Source organism: Myotis nattereri (assembly GCF_964212035.1).
Source record: "Myotis nattereri genome assembly, chromosome: 11".
NCBI classification, from domain to species: Eukaryota; Metazoa; Chordata; class Mammalia; order Chiroptera; family Vespertilionidae; genus Myotis; species Myotis nattereri.
The window spans coordinates 6,790,418-6,817,489 of record NC_138086.1 but is presented as its reverse complement, the minus strand read 5'-3'; the positions used below and the strand labels follow the sequence as shown (position 1 = coordinate 6,817,489).

The following is a 27,072-nucleotide window of genomic DNA, read 5'->3' as shown; positions in this document are numbered from 1 at the left end:
CTTATCTTTTTTCTGACTGGCTTATTTCACTTAGCATAATACTCTCCAGGCCCATCCATGCTGCTGCAAATGGTAAGAGGTATTTCTTTTTTATTGACAGGTAGTATTCCGTTGTGTAAATGTACTACCGTTTTTTGGGGTTTTTTTGTCCAATCATCTGCTGATGGGCACTTAGGCTGTTTCCAGATCTTAACTATTGTAACATGTGCTGCTATGAATATAGGGGTGCATACATTCTTTCTGATTACTGTTTCTGGTTTTAGGATATATTCCTAGAAGTGGGATCACTGGGTCAAATGGGAGTTCAATTTTTAATTTTTTGAGGAAACTCCATACTGTTTTCCACAGTGGCTGCACCAGTCTGCATTCCTACCAGCAGTGTACAAGGGTTCCCTTTTCTCCACAACCTCGCCAACACTTGATGGTTGATTTGTTGATGACAGCCATTCTGACAGGTGTGAGGTAATATCCCATTGTCATTTTGATTTGCATCTCTTGGATGATTAGTGACTTTGAACATTTTTTTATATGTCTCTTGGCCTTTTGTATGTCCTCTTTCAAAAAGTATCTATTTAGGTCCGTTGCCCATTTTTTAATTGGATAGTTTGTCTTCCTTTTGTTAAGTTGTATGAGTTCCCTATATATTTTGGATATTAGCTCCTTATTGGATGTATCATTGGCAAACATGTTCTCCCATGCAATGGGCTCTTTTGTCATTTTGTTGATGGCTTCTTTTGCTGTGTAGAAGCTTTTTATTTTGACGTAGTCCCATTTGTTTATTTTCTTCTTAGTTTCCATTGTCCTGGATGTATCGGTAAGCATATTGCTATAAGAGATGTCTGAGATTTTATTGCCTATGGTTTCTTCTAAGGTTTTTATGGTTTCACCTCTTACATTTAAGTCTTTTATCCATTTTGAGTTCATTCTTGCATATGGTGTAAGTTGGTGGTCTAGTTTCATTTTTTGCAGTATCTGTCCCATTTCCCCAACACCATTTATTGAAGAGACTGTCTCTGCTCCAATGTATAATCTTGCCTCCTTTGTCAAATACTAATTGAATGTAATGGCTGGGGTCAATTTCTGGGTTCTCTGTACTGTTCCATTGATCTGCATGCCTGTTCTTGTGCCAGTACCAGGCTATCTTGAGCACAGTGGCTTTGTAGTATAACTTGATATATGGTATTATGATTCCTCCAACATTGTCCTTCTTTCTCAAGATAGCTGGGGCTATTTTTTGGTTCCATATAAATTTTTGGAGTCTTGGTTCTAGATCTGTGAACTATGCAGTTGGTATTTTAATAGAAATTGCATTGAATCTGTAGATTTCTTTGGGTAGTATGGACATTTTAATGATTTTGATTCTACCAATCCATGATTATAGTATATTCTCCCACTTCTTTATATATTCCTCTATCTCTTTTTTCAACATGCTGTGGAATTCAAAGTACACATCTTTTACCTCTTAGGTTAAGTTTATTCCTAAGTAAAATAATCTTAATTCCAAAAAAAATCTTAATTAATTTTTGATACATTGGTAAATGGGATTGTTTAATTTGTTTTGTGGGGGTTTTTTTTAGTTTCTCTTTTTGGCAATTCATTATTGGTGTATAAAAATGCTATGGATGTTTGGGTGTTAATTTTGTATCCTGCTACATTTCTGAATTCATTTATTAAACCCAACCATTATGGAGTCTTTAGGGTTTTATATGTACAGTATCATGTCATCTGTGAATAATAAGAGTTTTACTTCCAACTTTACAATTTGGATGCCTTTTATTTTTTCTTCTTGTCTGATCATTATGGCTAGGACTCCCAGTATTATGTTGAACAAGAGTAGTGAAAGAGGGCATCCCTGTCTTGTTCCTGTTCTTAGGGGAAATGGTTTTAGTTTTTCCCATTGAGTATAATGTTGGCTATAGGTTTATGATACCTGGCTTTTATTGTGTTGAGGTATGATCCCTCTATTCCCACTTTGCTGAGAGGTTTTATCAAAAAAAGTGTGTTGGATTTTGCCAAACACTTTTTCTGCATCAATTGATATGATTATGTGACTTTTGTCTTGCAATCTGTTTATGTGCTGTATCACTTTTATAGATTTGTGAATATTGTACCAGCCTTGCCTCCCCAGAAAAAAAACCACTTGGTCTTGGTCATGGTGTATGATCTCTTTAATATGTTGCTGGATCCAATTTGCTACAATTTTTTTGAGGATTTTAGCATCTATGTTCATCACAGTCATTGCCCTTTAGTAGTCTTTCTTTTTAATATCTTTATCTGAGTTTGGAATTAGGGTAATGTTGGCCTCATAGAAAGAGCTTAGAAGGGTTCCTTCCTCTTGGATTTTTTTGGAATAGTTTGAGGAGTACAGGTGTTATTTCTTCTTTGAATGTTTGCTAAAAACTCCCCTGTGAAACCATCCAGATCAGGGCTTTGGTTTGCTGGGAGCTTTTTTTATTACTACTCCAATTTCATCAGTAGTTATTGACCTATTCAGCTGTCAGGGCTGACCAGCAGACCCTGAGCAATGGATGAATGATTACTCTGACAAACATTTCTGTGAAAAAGAGGGCTAAGGGACTGCCTGGCTAGAGAAACCAAACAGCCCCATTCACCTGCTTCCTCAGGCTTTTATTGTAACAGTAGCTTGAACTAAAATTAACTACTAGATTCTATCAGTAGGGTAAGAATCCTTGAGAAGACACATGCATCTGCAATGTCCTTTAAGCAAGGATGTCTTAAGACTAAGCATAAAAATTCCAGTAAATACCCAGGGTCTCAGACTTGTTTGGAAAAGTCAAGGCAGGGGCGGTTGTCTTTAGCCAACTTTCCCTGAAGGTCCTTTTGGAGTTTCCTCCTTACAGACTTTTTAATAAAGTCCTGTACTTCCTCACATTCAGGTTTTCTTATTCTTCCAGATTGAATTTTGGAAGGTTGTATTTTTCTAGGAATATGTCCATTTTGTCCAGATGGTCCCATATGTTGGAATAAAGTTGTTCATAGTATTTTTTAAGATCCTTTGTATTTCTGTGGGATCAGCTGTTACTTCATTTCTTTCATTTCTGATTTTTTTTATTTGGGTCCTCTCTCTTTATTTCCTGGTGATTTGGGCTAGAAGTTCATCAATCTTGTTTATCCTTTCGAACAAGAAGCTCTTGGTTTTATTAATCTTTTGTATTGTTGTTTTGGTCTCTATGTCATTTATTTCTGCTCTAATCTTAATTTCTGTCTTCCCTCTACTTACTCTGGGATTTTTTCTCTTTTTTGGGGGGGAGGGGTATTTCTTGTTGTTCTATTTCTAATTATTTTAGTTGTAGATAATAACTTACTACCAGTTTTTCTTGTCTTTTCAGGTAAGCCTATAGTGCTATGAAATTCCCTCTCAGGATTGCTTTTGCTGTGTCCCATAGATTTTGGGTTGTTGTGTGTTGGCTTTCATTTGTTCCCAGAATGTTTTTTGTTTACTCTTTGATCTCTTTGTAAGCCATTCATTGTTTAATAGTGTACTATTTAGTCCCCATGTGACTGTTTTTGAGCATTTTTACTGTACCTGATCTCTAATTTCATGCCATTGTGGTCTGAGAAGATGCTTGATATGATTTCAATCTTCTTGAATTTATAGAGACTTAGCTTGTGGTCTATCTTGGAAAATGTCCCATGTGCACTTGAGAAGAATGTACATTCTGTCACTTTGGGATGAAATGTTTTGAAAATGTCAATTAATTCCATCTGATCTAGTATGTTATTTAAAATCGCTGTTTCCTTGTTGATTTTTTGTCTAGAAGATTTATTCAGTGATGTCAATGGGGTATTAAAGTCCCCTACTATGATTGTATTGTTGTTGATCTCTCCCTTGATGTCCTCCAGTTTTTTATGTATATGGATGCTCCTGTATTGGGTGCATATACCGGAGTCTTTACCGGAGTTAAAGACTCTTGCTGTATGGATCCCTTTAGCATTATGAAGTGACCTTCCTTATATCTTTTTATGGCCTTCATTTTGAGTTCTATTTTGTCAGATATAAGTATTGCTACCCCATTTTTTTTTTTTTCATTTCCACTTACCTGAAAAAATTTTTGCCATCCTTCACTTTCAGTCTGTGTGAGTTCCTTGTTCTGAGGTGGGTGTCTTATAGAGCACATATATATATATGGTTCATGTTTCCTTTTTGTTTTTGTTTTTTTGTTGTTAATCTTCACTGGAGGATATATTTCCATTGATCTTTTAGAGAGAGGGAAATACAGAGAGAAACATCGATGTGAGAGAATCACATTGATTGGTTGCCTCCTGCATGCACCCAGACCAGGGCCCAGGCAAGGGAGGAGCTTGCAACTGAGGTACGTGCCCTTGACCAGAATCAAACCCAGGACCCTTTGGTCCCCAGGCTGACACTCTATCCACTGAGCCAAGCCAGCTAGGGTAGGTTATGTTTTCTTATCCATTCAGCTACCCTGTGCCATCTGATTGGAGCATTTAATTCATTTACATTTAATATTATTGATTAGAGGCCTGATGTGTGAATTCATGCACAGGTGGGGTCCCTTGGCCTGGCCAGTGATCTGGGCTAATCAAGGCCATCTCGCCCAGTCCAGATTGGGGCTGATGGGGCCCACTGGCAGGGGAAGGGACAATGGGAGGTTGACTGTGGGAGCAGACTGACTGCCAGGGGGCAGCTCCTGAATTGAGCATCTTCCCCCTGGTGGTCAGTGCATGTCATAGTGACCGGTCAACTGGTCGTTTAGCCGTTTGGCCGGTCAGTTGCTTAAGCATATATGTATATATATATTAGAGGCCCGTTGCACAAAGAGATTCATGCAATAGGCGTTCCTTTCCCCTGGCTGCTGGCACCGGTTTTCCTCCGGCACCAAGTACCCAGGCCTTCACTCTGGCTGGGCTCTGGCCAGAGCCGGCCCTGGGGCCGTAAGGCTTTCATTGCTCTGCCAGCCCCGGGGCTGTGAGGCTTTCGTTGCTCCACCGGCTCCGGGGCCGTGAGGTTTTCATTTATCCACCAGCTCCAGGGCCGTGAGGCTTTCGTTGCTCCACCGGCTCCGGGGCCATAAGGTTTTCATTTATCCACCATCTCCAGGGCTGTGAGGCTTTCACTGCTCTGCCGGCCCCAGGGCTTTCGCTGCTCGGCCCCAGGGCCATGAGGCTTTCACTGCTCCGCCGGCCTTCGCTCCACTGCTTGGAGCCTACCTATGCAAATTAACCGCCATCTTTGTTGGTGGTTAATTTGCATATCACTCTGATTAGCCAATGGTGGGCTTAGCAAAGGTACGGTCAATTTAAATTTTTGTCTATTATTAAGTAAGATATATATATATATATATATATATATATATATATATATATATATATATACTAGTGGCCTGGTGCATGAAATTCATGCATGGGGGGGGGCGAGGTGTCCCTCAGCCTGGCCTGCACCTTCTCCAATCTGGGACCCCTGGGGAATCGGGCCTAAACCAGCAGTCGGACATCCCTCTCACAATCCGGGACGGCTGGCTCCTAACCACTGGTTCCTGCCTGCCTGCCTGCCTGCCTGATTGACCCTAACTTCTCCTGCCTGCCAGCCTGATCACTCCCAACTGCCCTCCCCTGCCAGCCTGATCGCCCACAACGGCCCTCCCCGATGGCCCAATTGCCCACAACTACCCTCCCCTGCTGACCCGATTGCCCCCAACTGCCCTCCCCTGCTGGCCTGATTGCCCACAACTTCCCTCCTCTCCTATGACCCACCTCCTCCTCCAGGACCTGCCTCCTCCACACAAGGCAGCAGAGATGCCGGGACCAGACTCCTACGTGCCATGTGGAGCCACAGGACCCCAAGGCCTCACCATGCAGACTAGCCACCGGGCCCCACCTCCACTGTGCATGTGGCCGTCTTGTGGCGGCCATCTTGTGACAACATTGTGCACAAGGGTCACCTAGGCTTTTATTATTATAGATAGGTATTGTTGTTGCCATTTTTATTCTTTCTGCCTCTGTTTCTTTTTCCCTTTCTATTTCTTCTTTTTACAACAGTCCCTTTAGCATTTTTTGAGTTACTGGTTTGGTGGTAATAAACTCCCTTAGCCTTTTTTGTCTGCAAAGCTCCTGATTTCACCTTCAATTTTTAATGATAGCCTTGTGGATAGAGTAATCTTGGATTTAGTCCCTTGCTTTTCATCACTTTGTATATTTCATGCTATTGCCTTCTGGTCTGATGTGTTTCTGTTGAGAAATCAGTTGATAGTCTAATAGGAAATCCATGGTAGGTAATTTTCTGTCTCTCTCTTGCAGCCTTTAAGATTCTTTCTTTGTCTTTTAAGTTTGCCAATTTAATTATGATGTGTCTTGGTGTAGATCTTTTGGGGTTAATCTTGATTGGGACTCTGTGCTTCTTAGACTTGTGTGACTTTTTTCTTCCCCAAATCAGGGAATTTTTCTATCATTATTTCTTCAAACAGGTTTTCTCTTCCTTGCTCAGCCTCCTCTCCTTTTGGCATCCCTATTATGCGGATGTTTTTCCATTTCATATTGTTCCAGATTTCCCTTAGACTCTCTTTCTGTTTTCTAATTGTTTTCCAGTTGCTGCTCTGTTTGGGTGTTTTTTTTCTATATTGTCTTCTAACTCACTGATTCAGTCCTCAATTTGTAGTCTACTGTTGAAACCTTCCATGTGTTCTTTATTAAAGTTATGTCATTCTTCATTTCCCCTTGATTCTTACTCATGTTGGTGTATTTATCATTCAGCTCCTTATAATTCTCATTAAGTTACATGTAATTCTCATCCAGACGTTTGAGCATCCTTATAACCATTGCTCTGAATTTTTTTCTCTGACAAATTACTTGCCTCCATTTCATTTGGTTCCTTTACTAGTGCTTCTTCTTTTTCTTTCATTTGGGAGTTGTTTGTCTCCACATTTTTGCTGATCCTTTGTATTTATTTCTATGTATTAGATCAAACTGCTATGCCACCCAGATTTTTTGGGTTTGGCTATATATTAGATATTTTGTGGATCCAGTGGTGCAGTCTCTCAGGTCTCCTGGGCTATGTTCTAGGAAGGCCTCCTAATTGAGATATTCGGGTTATCCTGTTCTGGTTGTGTCTTGCATGGTCTTGTCCCATTAATGGATGGTCTCCTCTCAAGGTGTCTAATTATGTGGCTCGCTCCCTGCCACATCATGCCAGCCATTGTGCAGGCACTGACCATACAGCACAATATACAACAAGACAAGACACAACACAGAAGGAACAGAACATGAATGTACATAAGATCCTTGAAGCCCCAACAAAAGTGACCACCAGAGAAAAGGAATTAGGAAAGAGAAAGGAGAGCAAGAATGATGGGAGGGGGAGAAAGAAATTTAAGGAGAAAACACAACAAAAAAACAAATAAACCAAAAAGCATTAACAAAAAACACCCAGAAAAAGTGGGAGCAGAATTTGTAGATGCAGAGATTAAATAAAAAAAATAACATTAAAGAATTAGAAGAAAAAAAGAATTAGAAGAGTAGGGGAAGGATCACAGTTTAGAATAAAGAAGGGAGAGAAGAAATGAGAAAAATGAGAAGACAAGAAAGAAAGAAAATTGAAAATAATAGAGGAGAGAGCTGATAGGCCTAAATTTAGGAAGTGAAACAATTTAAGAAATTAGGATAGAAGAAAATAGAAAGAGAAGAGAGAAAAATATATAAATTTAGTAGTAAAAAAAAATAAAGAGAAAGAGAAATTGAGTAACAGCAGGAAAGAGAAAATTAGGTATATGAACAAAACAACAGACTAGAACAGCCGTGGGCAAACTATGGCCCGCGGGCCGGATCCAGCCAGTTTGAAATGAATAAAACTAAAAAAAAAAAAAAAGACCGTACCCTTTTATGTAATGATGTTTACTTTGAATTTATATTAGTTCACACAAACACTCCATCCATGCTTTTGTTCCGGCCGTCCGGTCCAGTTTAAGAACCCATTGTGGCCCTCGAGTCAAAAAGTTTGCCCACCCCTGGACTAGAATAATAACAAATCAATAAAGCAGATAGATAAGGAAGATCAATTTTAAAATAGGGAGGAAAAGAAAGGAAAGAGGAGAAACTAAAAAGGAAAAAGGAGAGGAAAAGGGGGAGGGATAAAAAGAGAAGAGAGGAAGAAAAAAGTGCAAAAGATAAACAATGAAAATTATTTTAAATGAAGTGAAGTGTCATTCACTTCAGCCAAGTTTTAATGCCCCGTGGGAGCTGGCATTAGTGGGGGAATAGGACCCCACTCTTCTGTTCTGTCTGCCAATTTTGGACTTCCTGGTAGGTACTTAGGTGCTAATAATCACTGTCAGGCACTGTCCTTTGGTTTTTAGCATCCTACTTGAAGCTCTAAGCCCACTGCTTGTGTCTGTCTTCAGAGGTCTTGGCTTCAAGCAGAAGGAGCTAATCTGCCCTCTTTGCCTGTCTACCAGCTGTCAATCTTAATCACTCAAGAGTCTGTTTCTAACAGGGCTTTAGGTGGGGTTGGTGCTGTTTCACTTGCAGGGAATATAATGGGTGTTTTTCCTGTCCCAGCCTACTCCTCCATGAGTAGCCCAAAATATTACTCTGCCCTTGGATGGACAGAGATCCTTGTATAGAGACCAATGGAGTCAGCTGTGACCTTGGAGTTTTTATCAGTCTGGTTCCTAGAGTAGTGGGGTGGGTGGCCCCTCCTCCACTGAGGGCTCTGTGAGACTGTTCAGACCCATAAGCTTGGCCTCAGCCTTTGTTTCTTCAGTAAAGCTCAAAACGCAAGGTGTGGCAGGCTATATCACCTGCCCTGAGGCTACTGGGAGGAGGTATCTCCTCCCAGGGAAAATGGCAGTTTCAGTTTGGAAGCATATGAATGACCCAATGCAGGACTCCTGGCTACTGCTTTTCCAAGTCTCCCTGCCCTGCTTCCCACCCCTGCCTGTCCTCAGGCACCTCAAGTCCAAGCATCCCTTCCTTCACCAATGCTCTGTGTGTGTAGCTGCAACTGAAAAGTCCTGTGCTCTGCGTTTAGAGATTTTTTTTTAAGGCAATTGAAGCTGCAGTTCTCTACCCCACCGGCTCTGGTATTCCAGATCTAGACTCCACTGCCACCAGCAGTCTTGCTACCTTTCATAGCTGCTTGGATGATACGGTTGCTGCATGTTGTGGCCATGTACACAGCCACAGCCACCACCACTGCTGTAGGCAGGTGTGTGTGCTCCCAGAACAGTTCTCCCAGAAGCTCAGGTCCCTCCTCTAGGGGCAACCCCCCTCTCGCGATCTCCAGGTGCCTTCTGTTCTTCCCTGTTATAAGTCACCTCTTCAGCTGAACCACAATTGGAAATTCCAGGTGAATGTTGTATTTCCAATTTAGTTGTATTTCCAGGCTGGCCCTGGGACAAGATACCTGAAAAGTCTGCCTATTTAGCCGCCATTTTCTCCTTCCTTCTTACATATCTTTGAAGGATACTGACCTCGTGGAATGAATGGTGAAGTACTTCCTTCTCTCCTGGTTTTTGAAAGTGTCTGTAATGTATTGGTGTTAATTCCTTAAATGTTTAGTAGAATTCATGAGTGAAGCCATCTGGTATTGGGCTTTTCTTTGGTGGTAGTTTGTTGTTGTTTTTTTTAATATAACCTCTTTATTTGTTATAGGTAAATTCAGATTTTATTTCTTCTTGAGTCACTTTCAGTAGTTTGTGTCCTTCTAAGAATCTAATGTACAGTGTAAAAAATCAAAAGAAGAAAAGAAAATTTGGTTTTCTGCACAGTTAGCTGACAGCCTCCAGCTGTGACAGTCAGAACCCACCTTAGCTTTTGAGCAGAAGCCATGCCCTTCCCAGGCCCAGCTCAGCAGAGCTCCCAGCATCTGCCCAAGCAGGACATGGCTAAGGGTCAGTCTTTGCCCCAGAACCTTCTACTGCACAGACACAGGCTTTGTCAAATCTGGGATCTCTTTGTCCAACCCAGCTACTTCTTCTCATTCTTTTTCAAATGTCAGATCTGCAGCGAGATCTGAGGCTTCCTGTGCCCCATGGAGCAGCAGCACCTGGTAGCCCAGAGCCTGGCAGGCCCAGTGTGGAGTGCCAGAGACTAGGGTACTAGCTCCTGTTCAGCATGCTGCTTGCCAGGCTCACACGGAAGCCAGAACCCACAGGACAGGTCTAAAAATGCAGGTAACCTGGCCAGAGAAGAGCCTGCAGCTGAGCAGAAACTAAAACTTCCTGCCACAGGAATCCTGTGACTTCAGACAGAAATTTAACGACACAGAAAACTGAACACTATCAACTTTGCAAAGGCCCAAAGTCCACTTAAGTTTTCAAGTCTCCCTTTGGCCAGAGGTGCAAGGTTTTAAAATAAATTTGTCTAACTTTAAAATGTCCTAAAGTGTTTTAGTAGTCTTCATGCATCTTTTCTCTCTTGAAAAATAGTAAAATTGTTGGTCGATTTTAGTAGAAAATGGATTCATGGCAAAGAGAAAGCAATCATTTTTATTTTTAGAACTTTTTATAAATTTAGACACTGTCTTCTTCCATTAGGGCAGATAGAAAGAAACGAAAGAAAGGAAATGCCATGGTCTAGGTGGCTTATAAAAAACAGAAATGCGTCTTCCAGTCTGCAGGTTAGAAGTCCAGGATCAGGTTGCTGCATAGTTAGGCTCCGGTGAAGGCTCTCCTGGGGACTGACAACTTTCATTTGTGTCTTCAGTGGAAGGGACAAGCCAGCTCTCTAGGGCCTCTTTTCAAGGGTACTTGCAGCAGGCAAAGATCAAATAGTAATTAACATACAAATTCGAGAAGTCCTTAGAAGGCTAATTGACTTTGATATTTCAGCAAGGACTGAAAGTCTGCATATTACCTATTGCTGGCTGAATGGCTGAAGGAAATATCCTAACCTGATAATCCTTTTATTGTTTACCAAACTTTACCTTTGATATGTCTGTTTTCTTTGCTAAAGGGCAAATGTGTATTCCAATAAAAAAGGCTATGGGTCTGGAGATTCAAGGAGTCACTCTACTAGAGAGTGAGCTTCCATCTGGCCCCCGCATGTATTCTAAAGTTATATTTCTTGTCTAGTATATCCATTTATGCACAGCTCCTTCTCCAGATCCTGAATCCTTGCTGCCAGAGTTACAATTGTTTTCTCTTTGCCATTAATCCGTTTCCTGCACTGATCTCAGCCATGAGGAACCTCCTAATGCCATCCCCTTTGGCATTAGGTTTCCAACCTTTGACTATTGAGAGGACACAAACATTGAGGCCACACAGAGACTGGCCCACCTTAGTATTTTTTTTAGGTCTTACAAAGGGTAGGTATTTCCCTTTGTAATCCTTATAGATTTTTATTCTCATCCATGATAGAAATGTCAGGGTCATGCATGACAATGTTGACTTCTGATACATTGGTTTATTTACTACTAAAATGATTTACTACCAAAAAGATAGATGAAACAATATTGAAAGTAACATTGTTCCCAGTTTTCTGGCATGCATTATGGTTCACGTCTTTCCAAAATGAAGTAGGATTTGGGGAAAATCACATGAAATGTCTTCTATCTGGGTTCTTATGCAAAAGAAAAAATGAGCCCCTGTCTGCTCTTGGAGATGCGAGTGAGTGACTGGTGCTTTGGCAGAAGCTGCAGAGCACCAAGGTGAGGCTGGTGTGGGCATACCATCAGGTTTGACAGGGGATGGGTCAGCCCATGAAAGTTCTTCAGTCCAGATCATTGGAGAACCAGATGACATCCTTAGGATTTGAAACAAGAAAGAAAGAAAGAAAGAAGGAAAGAAAGAAAGAAAGAAAGAAAGAAAGAAAGAAAGAAAGAAAGAAAGAAAGAAGGAAGGAAGGAAGGAAGGAAGGAAGGAAGGAAGGAAGGAAGGAAGAAAGAAAGAAAGAAAGAAAGAAAGAAAGAAAGAAAGAAAGAAAGAAAGAAAAGAAAGAGAGAAAGAAAGAAAGAAGAAACAGAGAAAGAAAGAGAGAGAGAGAGAGAGAGAGAGAGAGAGAGAGAGAGAGAGAGAAAGAAGAAAAATAGAGATTTCTTTATTTATATTTCTGAATGTGACAGAACATTTTAAATTAAATCATTGTCTTCATACCAGCCAAACAGAGGATGGGACTATGTGCCTGGCTTTAAGGTCAAATGGGGTTAACGGCCCAGGGAGGCTCAAGGTAGGTTGCTGGGTTAGGGTGGGCTGCAGTGAGGGGCTCTGTGAAGAATGGCTAGAAATATGTCCATTGTTAATTCCTGCTTTTAACATCTTAGGCAGTTATGCCAGTCCATGCAGGGCCTCCACACCTGGGAAGGGTTCCTTTGACAACCTGAGGGGCCCAGGGAGGAGCCAACATGTTGGGGACGGACAATTCTTAATATTTTATGATGAAAACAACCTCATGAGATATAAGGGATAATTATCATTAACTTCCTTTGATTTGAACAGGAAAATTACCTACTGAGTTAAACAATTTCCTAAGGACAAAATCAGAATTAGAACTTATTTTTCTTACTGGGTATTTTCAACAGTCCAAGCTTTCTATCCACTGTAAACTGCTCTCTACTCACCTGTTTACCCATTTTCTACTACATATATGTCCTTGAATATCATTACTTAATTCTTTGATACTATGGTTACATCATTATACTAAGACAAAATAAACTATTTTGATCAAGTCCAAAAAGAAATGGCATGGTTTAAAATATTTGATATCTTTTTAAATTAAGACATTTTATGATGGAGTTGAGAATGAACATGGTTATGTTGAATTAACGGAATTCCAAGAGCATTTTGAATTGTACCTCACTAAATGTTCCTGTTTCAGTCTCATGTGACTAAGATTCTATGTTAGGTCTAAAAATGTACATGGGCCCCAGAGATCAAATTCTATTGTGAAGAAACATCTTGGCAAAATAGGATTTTTAAAGTCTCCAAATAATCAACAGCTACAGAACTAAGTTTATCAGAACTTTAGCTCTGGAGAGCTCATGTCTTTTCAGTACACTTGACAATACAAAGATAACCACAGTCCCTCTCTGTTTAAATTGTTGAGTTTTTCAATATTTTGGCATTTGCTTACTGATAGAAAGTTCTCAGACAGCTACCATCAGGGGATGGCAATTGCACAAAGAGTGACATGAAATTCCCAGTTGTTTGTCAGTTGTTTTAGGAAGACAAGTCAAGTTTGGATGCTTCATGATTATTACTGTGAAAAATCTATATATATAAAGAGCCAGGATTTGTAACATCTGTAACAACCAATGCTCAACCAAACACCAGAAGTCAGTGCTGGGTTACCATGGTGACCCAGCACTGACTACAGCCCAAGCGGTGAAGAGACCCAACACTGACTTCCAAGGGGGCTGTGGATCAGGCCCAGAGAGAGGCTTGCAGAGAGAGAGGCAGGGTCTGATCCACAGCCTCTATGGCAGGTGTTGATCAGCCGTTACCTCTCTTTCACTTAGGGTTCACCAGCAGCTGTGCCTGTTTCTCTCTGGGCCACCTGGGGGCTGCTGATCAGTCCCACCTCTTTGACCAGGCCCAGAGATAGGCCCACAGATGCTGATTGACATAGAAACCAACCAATCAGAGGCAAATCTGGGTGAAGTGCCAGGAGCCAATGGCAACCAAAGAGGTGGAGCTTTAGATGCTGACTGGCATAGAAACTGACCAATTAGAACCAAATCTGGGTGAACTACGAAGGCAGAAGCTAAGGTGGGGGCTGGAGAGGGTTTTAAGGGCAACAGCTGTTTGGTGTAAGGTGTAACAAAGCGGTTCAATTTTTTAATGACTACTTTGGCAGCATAGTGCATATGGCTGGCTATCAGTCCAGGTATAAGGATTATGTATTTTTGTCTGCCAAGAGCAACTCCACCTGCTGAAAAAAGACTCCCCCGAAACACACACTTAAGCATTTCTATCCTATATAATCTATCTATACTAATAAAAAATTAATATGCTAATTAGACAGGATCAACTGGCCTACTTCCAGACGTCCAACTTCCTTTCAGACAAAGCCATGGTGGGGAGGGCTGAGGCAGAGGCAGTTAGGGCCACTCAGGCCAGCAGGGGAGGGAAGGTGGGGTCAAGATCAGGCTGGCAGGGGAGGGTGGTTAGGGGTGAGATCAGGCCAGCAGGCAGAGGCAGTTGGCGGTGAGATCAGGCTGGCAGGGAGGGCAGATAGGGGTGAACAGGTAGGCAGGCAGAGGCAGTTAGAGGCTATCAGGCAGGAAGGCAGGTGAATGGTTAGAAGCCAGCAGTCCCAGATTGTAACAGGGATATCTGATCTCCACAAATCGGGTCTAAACCAGTCAGACATCCCCAAGGGGTCCCTGATTGGAGAGGCTGTGGGATGGGCTGAGGGAACCCCAGTGCACGAATTTCGTGCACCGGACCACTAGTATTATTATAATAATGATGGCAGGTGTTTATATAAACTGAAAAGAGGAGGACTAAATGTCATATGACATCCACAATCTGATTCTCACACTGTGCTCCCAATAATTTCAAGCATATATTCTTAGAGAGGCTTAACAGTTTCTCCTCATGGTCAGTAGCATTTCTTTAGTGATTTTCTTTTTCAGATACTTTGATTCTGACCTTTCCATCTTTGTCCCCAGTAGGTAACACAGTGCCTGGCATGTAAAATGGGATCAGCAAGTGTGTGAAAAATGAATGGTGACGTTGACCTTCCCATACCCCTCTATATACGATGCTCCTTGTTACAGACTTCTGACCATTGTCTGAACTTTCTAGCACTGGCATCTTCTTATTATAAAACAGCTGCAATCCACCATTCCATCTAGTAAAGTGTTCTTTCAGGCTGTGGTTGACAGGCCTTTTTCCTCCTGAGTACAAGGTTAGGCACTATGACCTCACCTATGTAAATGCTTGGTGCTATAAATCAATTTCTTGTTTAATAATCAGTATAAAACAGCACCTATAAGAAGAGCTTCCTTGACTTGCAAATATTCCAAATAAAACTATTGGAATTGACCAACAGAATGTGGGAGCCTAAGCCCATATTGTGTTCTCCATCTATCTTTGAAAGGTAATGTTCTTTGTTCACTGCTCCAGCCTTAAATGTGTGGCCAGTTGACAAATAGAGGAATGACAGCCCTGATCCCGGTTGCCCATACATAACACTCCAGTCCTTATGAGCCCAATGCGCTGCTCTATCCAATGGCAGAGAGGGGGCAGCCAGCACCTGTGGCTGGGGAGCCCATCAAAGTCATGTCCGTAGAGTTGGTCTTCCAGGCCCTCTGTGGACCAGCGGTGACTATCTGTCCATAGTGAGCAGGAACATTCTGGAAGCAGAGCCTGGAGAAGGGCATGGGGAGCAGGGCTAGGCAGGTGTTCCTGGGAAGGGTGCTGAGGAGAGTGTTGGGCCCCATGGGAACTCCTGTGTCAAGGGGCTGTTTCTGATGGGGGAGGGGTTCCGTCACTGCCTTCATAGCCTCTTCCTCTAAATATTGCTTATTTTAACAAATCATAAAAAGGAAATGGGAGGTGCCTGGCAGCTGGCAGGCTCTGACAGTAAGCGTCCCATAAGGGGACAAGCACGCGGCCCCTCGCTGGTTGCTGGGTCCTGTTTACAGCAGTTTCCACCCATCCGGAGGACCTGCTCCTGGCTGCTGGGGCCCCCCGCCTTTCTTCTTCATTCACAGCAGCTGTGCCTGGAACATTCGACCTCCAGACCACTCTAGTTTAACTGCATCCTCCTGGCTTCCTCTGAGTCCATTGCCTGCAAGAGCTCATACTTCTCCAGGCCACCCAGTACCTTCCCCAGGCTGCCCAGCGCCCGCTGGCTGCACCCCACCAGGTAAGGGGAGGCAGGGGAGGGTACCGACAACCCTGGGAGTCTGAGATCCCACAGCCTAGTCAGAGCCACTCATTGCTCCTGTGACCTCACACAGGTTACCCCTTCTGGGCTCACCTTTGAGTGAGATGGGACTCTGAGTGTGGTTTTGGGGCAACACCGGGTGTATAGTGGGGGAAACAGACCTGGGACCACTCGCCCTGAGCCCACAACCCAGCACATTCCACAGCACTTGGAGCTTTCCAGCTAATTGCCTACTGCCTATTGGATCCTCTTGGAGTCTCATAAGGTTTCAAACAGCTGAAGGAATATTCTCATCCCACTTGATGGATGAGAAAACTGCGCCTCCCCAGGTGCCCCGCTTGGGGTCGGGGGTATGCTTCTCAGTTTCTCTCTCTTAACTTCTTAACCTCACCCCACTGCACACCGCTCCACAGGAGTCCCCTGAGTACACATTGTCTCATGACCATGTCTTTCTGGAAACCACTCCATTCTCCACCAATAACACACACCTTTCCTCTGACATGATGTAGGACCCGGCTGCATGGCGAACAGACTCATATTCAGGCAGAAGGACAACCCCTCTGTCTGCTGAACCTTATGTGACAGATGTATCCAGAAATCACAAGAACTAAACTACAAAACAGGGGAAATATAATGCCAAGAAATATGGGGACTGTGGCAGATGACTGAAGGAGACACTTATGAATGGCAGATAAGAAATAGTTTGGTTTTCCTAAAACAAGCAGGAGGGAGCCTGCTTTCTCATGGTTTGAAACAATAAGGTATCATCATGATAAAATCAGGCTCTTGTAATTTTAAAATCATTATAAAATCAAGGTATATTATATTCATTTCTTTCAACCCCCTGCCTGAACTAGATCCTCCTATTGTCCTGCCAATGCTGTTGCAACTTCAGCTTGCATGCTGCCTGCCACTCTCTGATGATACCTGGCCCCATTTTGGAGATTAGAATTTTCTTTTTAGAGAAGGAATCTGCCTCCATTCTTGATCCTCCCATTCTTGCCTACTCTGACATCTTTGCCTGCTCTGAGATTGACCTGCACCTGATTCCTACAGGTCAGCCATGCTTCCCCTAGTCTTCTCCTAGGCTTTATTCAGTCCTGTTAATATTTTGTCTGTGACTCGTTTTAGCATCTACATCAACATCCTTTGTCACTCTCCCAGGACACTTTGTTATTTGATAATTTCTGCCTAAAAGCCCATTCCCCTGTGGACACATGTCTCCTCTGCCGCCTGACACATTCAGAAGACGGTCCAGGAGAATGACCACCCTGCCTCTTGGCTAATGTTACCTGAGTTTGATTGACTTCCTGTGTCAGGCTCCCTGCTCCATTTGGGTCACACAGATACTCAAGTCAGTAAAACACCAGATTGGTTTACACTGAAATGCTTCAATTCAGAGCAGCTCCTGCCCCCTGCAGTTTTCTCTTCGAATAATTTTTTCTTGGAAAAGCATGGATTTTGCAATACAAATGTCTCTCTGGGTTAGGGGGAAGGCTTCCAGCTTGTCAGCCTCAGTTTATGTCCTGACCACGGACAACCGCATTGTATGTGGAGTCCAAGAGACTGTGGACTCATTTGGATTAATCTTCTTTCCTCCTGTGGAACCAAGGAGAATTGGCTGGCAAAAGGAGCTGCTTTTCAGTTTTAGCTACAAGACAATTGTGTGACCTTGGGCCAGTCATTTGTTTCTCAGTTTCCTAATATTTTAATCAAAATTTTAAACCTATATTAATTTAGGAGAAGAATAAATAATGGACAGGAAAGAACTTAGAAAGTTATAAGTGGCCACCCAGAGGGTTATTACAATGATGAAGTTCACCATCAACATGGTCACCACTGTCATCGTCTTTGCCACAGTGATAGATTGATTCAAACATATTTTCTGAGGTTTCCAAACCTCAGAGAAGGTCATTTAAAGTAGAAAATGTGTCATAGAATTGGAGCAGGTTTAGCAAGAGCCAGAGTATAATTTCCCAGAGTCAAGGACAGTGTATAAGAGAGGGTGGTGAGGAAATGTTCTTCTCTGGGCTTATGAGAGCGAGGGCAGAAGGGGGAGGAATGGGAAAAAGAAAGGAGGAAAGGAAGGAAGGAAGGTTCACATTTGATGATGTGAAAATGGGTGGTTTTCCTAAGGAGGCCCAAAAAATCACTAAGTGAATAGAAAAACATGCAAGCATTCTTTCTATATAACAGAAGCAACCTGAATAGCAAACAGACTACAAACACCCTTTTTTTAATTCAGTGCTAACCAGTAAAATGCAAGTGTAAATGGATGAAGACCCTTATATATGCCCATAAGGGTGATAAAAAAAAATATTAAAAATGGAACATCGCCAAGTGCAAGTGCAGACTGGAGACTTCTCACACAGGGCTGGTGTCAGTGAGAATTTGCACGATGCTCTTGAGTCATACTGACAATATCTAGTCAGGTGGGAGCTGTCTATCCAGGTCAATTGTTGCACAGAGATATGTAGTAAGTGGGGATTATTTTGCAGCAAGCATGTATGTGAGACAGCTCAAATGTTTGTTAATAAAGTGGCTCAGTTTGTTGAGCATTTTCCCATTCACCAAAAGGTTGAAGGTTCAATTTCCAGTCAGGGCACATACCTGGGTTCAATCTCTGGTTGGGGCATGTTCGGGAGGCAGCCGATCAATGTTTCTCTCTCACATCAATTTATCTCTCTCTCTCTCTCTCTCTCTCTCTCTCTCTCTCTCTCTCTCTCTCTCTCATCAATAAAAACACATATTAAAAAGTACCTCGCCCCGTCTGGTTTGGCTCAATGGCTAGAGCATTGAACTGAAGGGTCCCAGGTTCGAAATCCAGTCAAGGGCACATGCCGGGTGTTGCAGGCTTGATCACCATTCGGGAGCATGCAGGAGGCAGGCAGTCAATGATTCTCTATCATCATTGATGTTTCAGTCTCCCTATCTCTCCCTTCCTCTCTCTGAAATCAATAAAAATATTATTTTAAAAAGTAACTGGACCTTCTTTTTAAAAATATTACTGGATAAAATGTTACACAAATAATGTCATTTATGTAAAAGTTTAAAATGTTTTTGCATAACCTATAGATACATGTGTATATATAACTATAAGTACATACATGAAATGATACATAAAAACCTCAGAATATTGGTTGCCTCTGAAGGGCAGAGGGAGGGTGAAAGAGACTGGGGAGTCAAAAAAACATAAATGAAATTCTATGTGTAATGTGTTAGCTTTTTAATCAAACAGAAAAGCTTCAGTAAAAATACCAAAATACTTACATTTGTTCATTGTAAATTGTAGGTTTTGGTTTTGTAACTGTGTATTTCTTCACTTAAAAATATGTTTCATAAGCACATAATATTTAAAACTGAATAAGTAAATACAACCTCATCTTAGGTATAGCTGTATGTGACATACTTGCCTTTTCTAACACCAAGATGAGTGGCACAATATTATGCCTCATTTGAAGGAAACATTTATGCCAATTCATACCAATGGTTGTGCCAATTTCTGTTTAAATCTACTGAGTCACAAAATGGTGATCACCAGGAGACAAGGACCTCAGAGCCAGCCAGGAAAAACAGTTGATTAAACATTGAGCAGGAAGTGAGTTGTTCTTGAATTTGTCCTCAGTGTTGAGGTTTTCTCTTCGGCCATGACACCCCTTTCTCTCCACCAACTAACTGCTCAGGGGGCTAATCACAAACTTGCTAGAACAGAGAAAGAAATTGCCTTGCTGCAAATGACATTGGCTTGTTTGAAGTAGTGAGAATTTCGAGTCCCCGGCACTCTTTCTGTCACATGGGTATGCGATGGCCAAGAGGAAAAGTACAGTGCACCTTCCCAGGGGAAGGTTGGATCTGGGACATGAGTCCTTCAAGGACTGACATGAGAGATAGTACTTTTTCCAGAAAGTTGGCCTGCTATGAATCCAAAACATAAAATAAGATAATGTTCCCCTCCTCATTCCATGAAGAATGCTTTTTTCACTTTATGCCTTTTCCAGTTGGAGGGACATAAGCAACTGATTGCTTTTAAACATTGGCTACTTTCCTGTAAGCTAAGTAACAAAACTAAACAAAACAAAAAAAGCCACCAAGCATTGTGAGAACAGTGCAATGTGTTAGCATCACCTGGTTTGCTGAAAGTTATTTATTGATGTTTGCAAGTATAATGTGAGTTAGAAAATTAACAATGAAAATGGCTCCTCTTTGGAGAATTCACATTAGGTGTCTGAACTGGAGGTGCCCTCAGGCCTTACCAACTCCCAAGTGGAATCTTATCAGACAATGCATGGATTGTTTTTCTCTGTTGCTAATGGGAGTGGGGTTCTTGGGGCACTGCTGGAATAAGCATTTCCAGAGGCCTCAGAGGGAGGATAAGATGTGCAAAAAGAATTTTCTGAGACTCACACAAGAGGATGACTGTTTTTGTTTGTTTGTTTATTTTTTTGCATGGAATTATATCCTGGGTTTCAATCCCATTGCCTTCAATGCAGTCCTGGAAGAGGTGCAGCTGAGGACTCAGTAGAGCTAGAAGCAAAGTCAGTGTCCAAAGTTTCTTTTCCTTGGTGGACTTGGGTCTGGCACAGCATCAGGGTATTTGCTGTGTGGGTCATTGCATGTGGCAAATGCAAGAGATCAGGAGCCTGAGAGTCCCCAGGCCAGGAGTCAAGCTCTAGGAGGAGGCAATGGAGCTAACACTTTTGTTTAGGAGATTAAGTATCTCAGATCTCCCAGTGCTTGCAGTGGCCACACCTACTCTGCCCAATGACCTGTTCCCAGTTGTGACTGACAAGCAAGTACCTTCCCTCTGTCACCCAAACTTTACTGGGCATACGTTAAACTACAGCTTCCTGGCAAAGTTGCACAAATGACTATAATAATATTTGGCTTTCCCTTTGTTCCTTTTCAGTTATTTAAAACTGGGTTAATTATAAGGGTATCAAACACTTGCTTTTCATTCTTTTACTGTTTTTATTTAGAAGAGAATGGAAGGACCTAAGATGAGCAAACATGGAACTACGGCTAAAGGTAAGAAATCCTCCAAGTTCTTAAAAGGCACCAGTCCCTCATGTCAAACACAGTGACAGAAACCCAGTGATTTTAAACAGAATAAGAAAAATATACTACTCATTTTTTTCTTTACCTTTCCAACCATCATCACACACACACCTGACCCCCCAGTACAATGCTCTCCAGGCACATCACCTGTGGGAAATGTGGAAATGAAACTTCAAGTCAGAAGTTGCAGGATTTTGAACTGAATTGTGAATAAATTTTCTCTTTCCTTGTCTGCTATGGGCTGAAGAAATGGAAAAGTTTTCCAGAGAGATTTAGTAATCATGTTTGCTACAAAAACATCCCAGACACTGCAGAAAAGGAACAACCAATATAGAATAGGAATAAAATAATAGATTTTAGAAGCCTACAGTGAATGTGGAATCCATTTGAGCTGATAAGAACTCTAGAACATCTCCAGTTCTCATCTTCCTTCATCCCTTGAAGGTTTTAGCTATTGGCTCAGTGTTTCCCTCGCCAGCATCACTTTTGTTAACTCTCTGAAATTCAATCAACCAAGTAGGTGACCTTTCTATCACATGTACTACTAATGGTCTTAACTTCCATCCTCTTCAGCCACCCATCCTGAGTCATCTCCTAGGCTTTGCCTTTGACATTATCTATGACCTTTCTGTTGTCTCAATTTCAAGCATCCAACTCCCCACCCAAAGAGCAGAGGCCCAGGGACCTCAGCTGGTCCTTATTGGGAGGTCACATCTGAGACTCCCTTTCATCCCAAGATTTAGATAAATGTGTTGAGCACTTCTACACATGTGTGCCTGGGAATTTGTGGGTGAAAACGAGGTGGTAATATTTTGCCAGGTGTGAGTTCTCATCCTCTGCCTCCTTCTAATCTCACCTTTATTTAGCACAAAACTGGCCTAGACACCAACCCTGGAAAAACACAGGGACCACTTTACTAACAGAAAAACTATATCTTCCCTGGTTTAGCTGAAGGGTTGGAGCATCCTTGTCAGTGTAGCAGTTCTTACTCTTGGCTATGGGGCCAACGTGAGCTTCCTATGTAGACTTTCTATGACCCAGGAACCTCATTTCAGTTGTCAGCAAATTCGTGTATGTATTTAGATATGACAGTTCCCTGGGTGGGAGGTCCACAGATTTAATGAGATACTACAAGGGTCCATGACCAAAAAATCTGAAGCAACACTGGCTTAGTAAGACACACAATATTTCTTTTTCAGGCAGTGTAGAAGATAACCGAATTGCATCACCATCCTCACTGAGGCTGGTCCTGGTGGGCAAATCCGGCTGCGGGAAAAGTGCCACTGGGAACAGCATCCTCTGCCAGACCGTATTTGAGTCCAAGCTGGGGGCCCAGACCGTGACCAGGAGCTGCCAGGTGGCCACAGGCACATGGAATGGGAGGAACATCCTGGTGGTTGACACGCCCTCCATCTTTGAGGCAAAGGCCAAGGATCAAGAGATATACAAGGACATCGGGGACTGCTACCTGCACTCAGCCCCAGGACCCCACGTGTTCCTGCTAGTGACACAGCTGGGGCGCTTCACTGCCGAGGACACGGTGGCAGTGAGGAGGGTGAAGGAGGTCTTTGGGGTAGGAGCCATGAGACATGTGGTGGTCCTCTTCACCCACAAGGAGGACTTAGGGGACGGGTCCTTAGATGACTATGTAGTCAACACAGACAACCACAGCCTGAGGAGCCTGATCCAGGAGTGTGGGAGGAGGTACTGTGGCTTCAACAACCGGGTCACTGGGGAGGAGCAGAGGGAGCAGCTGGAGGAGCTGATGGCTGTGGTCGAGAACCTGGAGAGGAAGCGCAAGGACCCCTACTACACAAACGACCTCTACTTGGATGCACAGGAGCTCATGGAAGGCAGGGATGACATCACTCAAGAAGAGTACAGGTGTTACCTGGACAAGGTGAAAGCACATTTTGAAGAGCAAAAGCGTCACTGGGTGTCCAAGGTGCTCCTCAGAGTCACTAACTGTATGCTTTCTAACACTGGGTTAACTGCTATACTTGTGTTATGCCTTCTGATTTTTCTTGCCCTTTTAATTAACTTGTGTATGACTCAAGGACACTGAGCATTTTCAGCTGACTTCTACAATTGGCTTCTTTTTTTCAAGACTCACCATCTCTGTTTATGTTTGTAAGAACCTTATTTGCTTTTTGCTTAGATTTAGTTTTCATTTCTCTTCCTTGCATTAGACATGTCATTCATGTTCTCCTAGTGCTTCTGGATAAATAAAATCCAAAGAAAAAACTATTTCGTTTTTGTTTTGTTAAAAATCATGGAGGTAAATAATAACTTAGCTAGACACAATCCTGGAATCTTTGGGAGGGTTTTAAGGGAAGGAAGGTGAGAGGACTGTAATATTACACATTGAGGGAAGAAGTATATTACATTAGAAGCTGGGTGTAGAATTCCTTATAATATTCAGAAATATGCTCTGATTTCATCATAAGGAGTAAGGGATGACACCCATCATCATCCCCACCTGACAGAGGATGTTCTGGGGGGAATTTTGGAGGCATGAAGGGGTTGGGGAGGAAGGTGGGAGGAAACATAGACATGTGAGGACTAGAGAAAATGGTCACAGAGGTGGGATGGGGTGAGGCCTTGGGGAAAGAAGAGACAGTGTCTGGGGGGAAAAAAGAAACTGGGGTTTCATAGAACAGAGCCAGATAGTGGATTAGCCTCAGCAGACTACATGATCTCAGTCACTTACAAAGGAAATGGTGGATGGACAAGATGTAAGTGATGTGTGAGGTTGAATTCCATAAAACTTTGTGAACACTGAAATTTGAATTTCACTGGCTTTCTTATGTGGTGATGAAACAATCTTCTTTTTATTTCTTCAACTTTTTAAATACCTAAAAGCCCTTCCTTCTTAGCTGAAAGACTGTAAAACTGGCACCAGGCCAATGTGGTCACACCCCCTTTTACAATAAATTCCCATTGTTGGTGGAGCTGTGTTGTGAAGGAGCCTCTTTAGTCCCACAGTCAGTACAATCATGTCGGGGAACTCGAGGAAGGAGGGGTGTTCACCACCTCCACGGCAGCAAAGGGAAGAGGGCAGGCATTAGGGTGACATCTGGGCAGAGGTCATGAAGTTAGTGGAAATGGGAAGCCAGATGAAGTCCCCAGGTGGCCCCTGCCCCACCCTCTCCTTTTGGTGGCTGTCCCCCGTTCTCTGCCCATTTGTACCCTTTACTGGAGACCTGCAGTTGCCCCAGGCTGCCTGGGACTAGATGGGCAAGTGATTAAGTTAGGGATGGGTCTTATGAAATCAAAAGTGCCACCCAGCTGTCATTCTCCAAAACTCTACTGGTAACTGAGGTGTCGCCTTGATCTGACCAGCTGTAGCACATTACTTACTCCAAACACACACAGGGAGGGTTATGTACAAGCTCTTCAAACCCTGTCCACAATAAGGAACTTGCGTTCTCTGACCAGGGATCACCTCCCCAACACAGTTCCCAAACTGTCCAGCCTGCCTAAGTCTCCCCCTTCCTGGACTTAATTCAGTCCAGCTGCACAGACTTTTATTTCACAAATACTGAGTGTCAGCTTCTCTGCTCCGCCCCAGGAATGTAGGAGAAATAATGCAAGGTTCCTGCTTCCAAAAGCAACTGTGTGATAGACGATGGAGTTGCAGGAAAATGGGGTGTGAGAGAAAGGATTTGGAGGTCAGACATTGGCCAAAGGGAGAGCACACGGGCTCAGCAGGGGCTCCCTAGATGGGTGGTGCTGGAGCTGCTGGAGCCCACTGAGACACTTTGGGATGAGGGAGGCCACGGACAAGGGGGGAATGAGAATCAGCCCCTGGGGAGGGTACAGCAACTGGAGGGGTTGGGCCAGGGTCTGTGAATCACCCTCAGGACTCGAGGGCTGTCAGCAGAGAACAGAAAGTCATTAGATATTGTCTGCATGTCAGAGCAGATTAGCAGACAATATTTTAGAAAGATCACGAGGCAGCAATGTGGTGGCTGGATTGTAGGAGTGTAAAACTGGGGGCAAGAGAACATTTAGAAAGAAAGAATTCCATCTCAGGGATCAGGGTCTGAGCCATAACAAAATGAAGACTCAAATGGGAGACACTGAGGAGGTGCTGGAATCAACAAAATATGGTCACTGACGGCAATACTGAGGAGGGAACCAGCTTTCTATCTTGGGCCACCCCCCTATGTGTGGCTCCCTTCACTGCCCTGTGCCCTCAAGGTAGAGCAGGCTGAGCAGGGGAGGGTAAGGACTTTGGATCAGGATGCTGGCCTTGATGCCCCTCCCTCCAGGGCTGGTTGACTCTGAATCCTCAGGTTTGTTCCAACTCTGCTCTCCTTTGAGGTGTTGCCATCACCCTCAGGCTGGTAGCTGGATGGTGGCTGGAGTTCCAAGCATCACACTCAGACCCAACCATGCTCAGGGGAGCAGGGGGGCTGTGTCTTTCTGTGGGTCTCCCGGGAAAGCAGAAACCTCTGGTCCCCACTTCTGCAGACCTGCACTCACTTCTCTTTGGCTTGAATTGGGTCTCAGGCCCATTCCTGAACTACTCACTAGCAAAGAGCACGGGATTGCAGTCATACCCATCAGCTGTTGTCACTGTCTCCTGAGGGCCATGGTTCTTTCGGAACAGGTGAAGGCCTGAACCAAACCAGACGTCCATAGAAAAGAAGGAATAGGAACTCATAGACACCAAAGCATGTCCTCTACAGACCATGAGAGTTAATTTCTGAACTGGGGACAGGCAGAACCATGAATCCATGAGGTGACACATGGGAAATGCTTTGACATTCAGATGGCACATAGGATTAAAGATGATGCCAGATGATCAGTAAAATAATAATGAGAAATAAGCTGCACCCAACTGGACAAACACAAAGCTCATAATGCAAAAGGACTCCATGTTTTTACTCTAAGGAGCACCTTGGACACCCAGTGACTCTGGGTCTCCTTCAGGTCTCGCCTGTGCCTTTCAATGTGAGCTTGCTCCTTGGCCAGGTAATACCTGTGCTCTTCTCCCAGAGTGCTTCCCAGCCTCCCTGGGGGTAAGTCTCCAAGTGTTCCTTGTGGGTGACGAGGACTTCCACCTGTCTCATGGACCCTGCCCTAAAGACCTCCATCACCCTCCTCACTTCCACCGTGTCCTGGACAGTGAAGCGCCCCAGCTGTGTCACCAGCATCAACACGTGGGGCCCTGGGGCTGAGAGCAGGTAGCTGTCTTCAATGTCCTTGTACTTTGCTTAGTTTTGGGATTTGCCTCAAAGGTGGAGGGTGTGTCAAGCACCAGGATGTTCCTCCCATTCCATGTTCCTGTGGCCACCGGGCAGGTCTTGATCATAGTCTGAGCCCCCAGTTTGGACTCAAGTGCAGGTTGACAGAGTATGCTGTTCTCAGTGGCACTTTTCCCACAGCCGGATTTGCCCACCTGGACCAGCCTCAGTGAGGATGATCCTAGAGCAGTGATGGCAAACCTATGGCACGCGTATCAGAGGTGACACTCGAACTCATTTTTTTGGTTGATTTTTCTTTGTTAAATGGCATTTAAATATATAAAATAAATACCAAAAATATAAGTCTTTTTTTTACTATGGTTGCAAATATCAAAACATTTCTATATATGACATGGCACCAGAGTTAAGTTAGGGTTTTTCAAAATGCTGACACGCCGAGCTCAAAAGTTTCGCCATTACTGTCCTAGAGTTAAATTTTTCTCTTCCACTTGTCAGAGCACATGAGAAGATAATGTGTAATTGCTATGGACCGAATGTTAGTATCCCCCAAACTTATGTGCTGAAACCCTAGTCCCCAATATGATGGCATCTGGAACTGGGACCTTTGGGAGGTGATTAGCGCTAGATGAGGACAGGATGTTGGAGCCCCCACATGATGGGATTAGTGCCCTTAGAAGAAGAAGAAGGGAGTGGAGCTCTCTCTCCACCAGATGAGGACACAACAACCAGGAAGCAGGCTCTTCCCAGACACCGAATCTGCCAGCACCTTGATCTTAGACCTTCCAGCCTCCAGAACGGTGAGAAATAAATGTTGGTTGTTTACCACCCAGTCTATGGTATTTTATTTTAGCTTGAGATGACTGAGAGTAATAAATGCCTTTTGAGGAGGAAGAGGAGAAGAATGAAAAAGGAAAAGACCCAGAAGAAAGAGCATCTGTGATCAATTAGCCCTCTGTCTGCATCACAGGGCTGGGCTCAGCATGAAAGCCAGCCACTG

The 27,072-nt window shown here is 43.3% G+C and overlaps 1 protein-coding gene across 1 annotated transcript; it reads left to right on the top strand.

The window, feature by feature from the left end:
• The first annotated feature begins 14,671 nt into the window (after positions 1-14,671).
• On the top strand, positions 14,672-23,812 carry LOC308527383 (GTPase IMAP family member 5-like). The gene is made up of 3 exons (XM_081102703.1): positions 14,672-15,786; positions 20,784-20,832; positions 22,062-23,812. Exons 2-3 carry the CDS (start codon positions 20,790-20,792, stop codon positions 22,925-22,927), a joined length of 909 nt encoding a protein of 302 aa, XP_080958829.1. The 5' UTR covers positions 14,672-15,786; positions 20,784-20,789; the 3' UTR covers positions 22,928-23,812.
• Positions 23,813-27,072: the final 3,260 nt, after the last annotated feature.

What these genes read in the sequence shown, in the direction of transcription:
- LOC308527383 (XM_081102703.1), top strand. Translation starts at nt 20,790, where the DNA reads ATGGAAGGACCTAAGATGAGCAAACATGGAACTACGGCTAAAG. An exon ending in ACATGGAACTACGGCTAAAG is followed by an intron (nt 20,833 to 22,061) that starts GTAAGAAATCCT and finishes TTTCTTTTTCAG; the next exon opens with GCAGTGTAGAAGATAACCGA.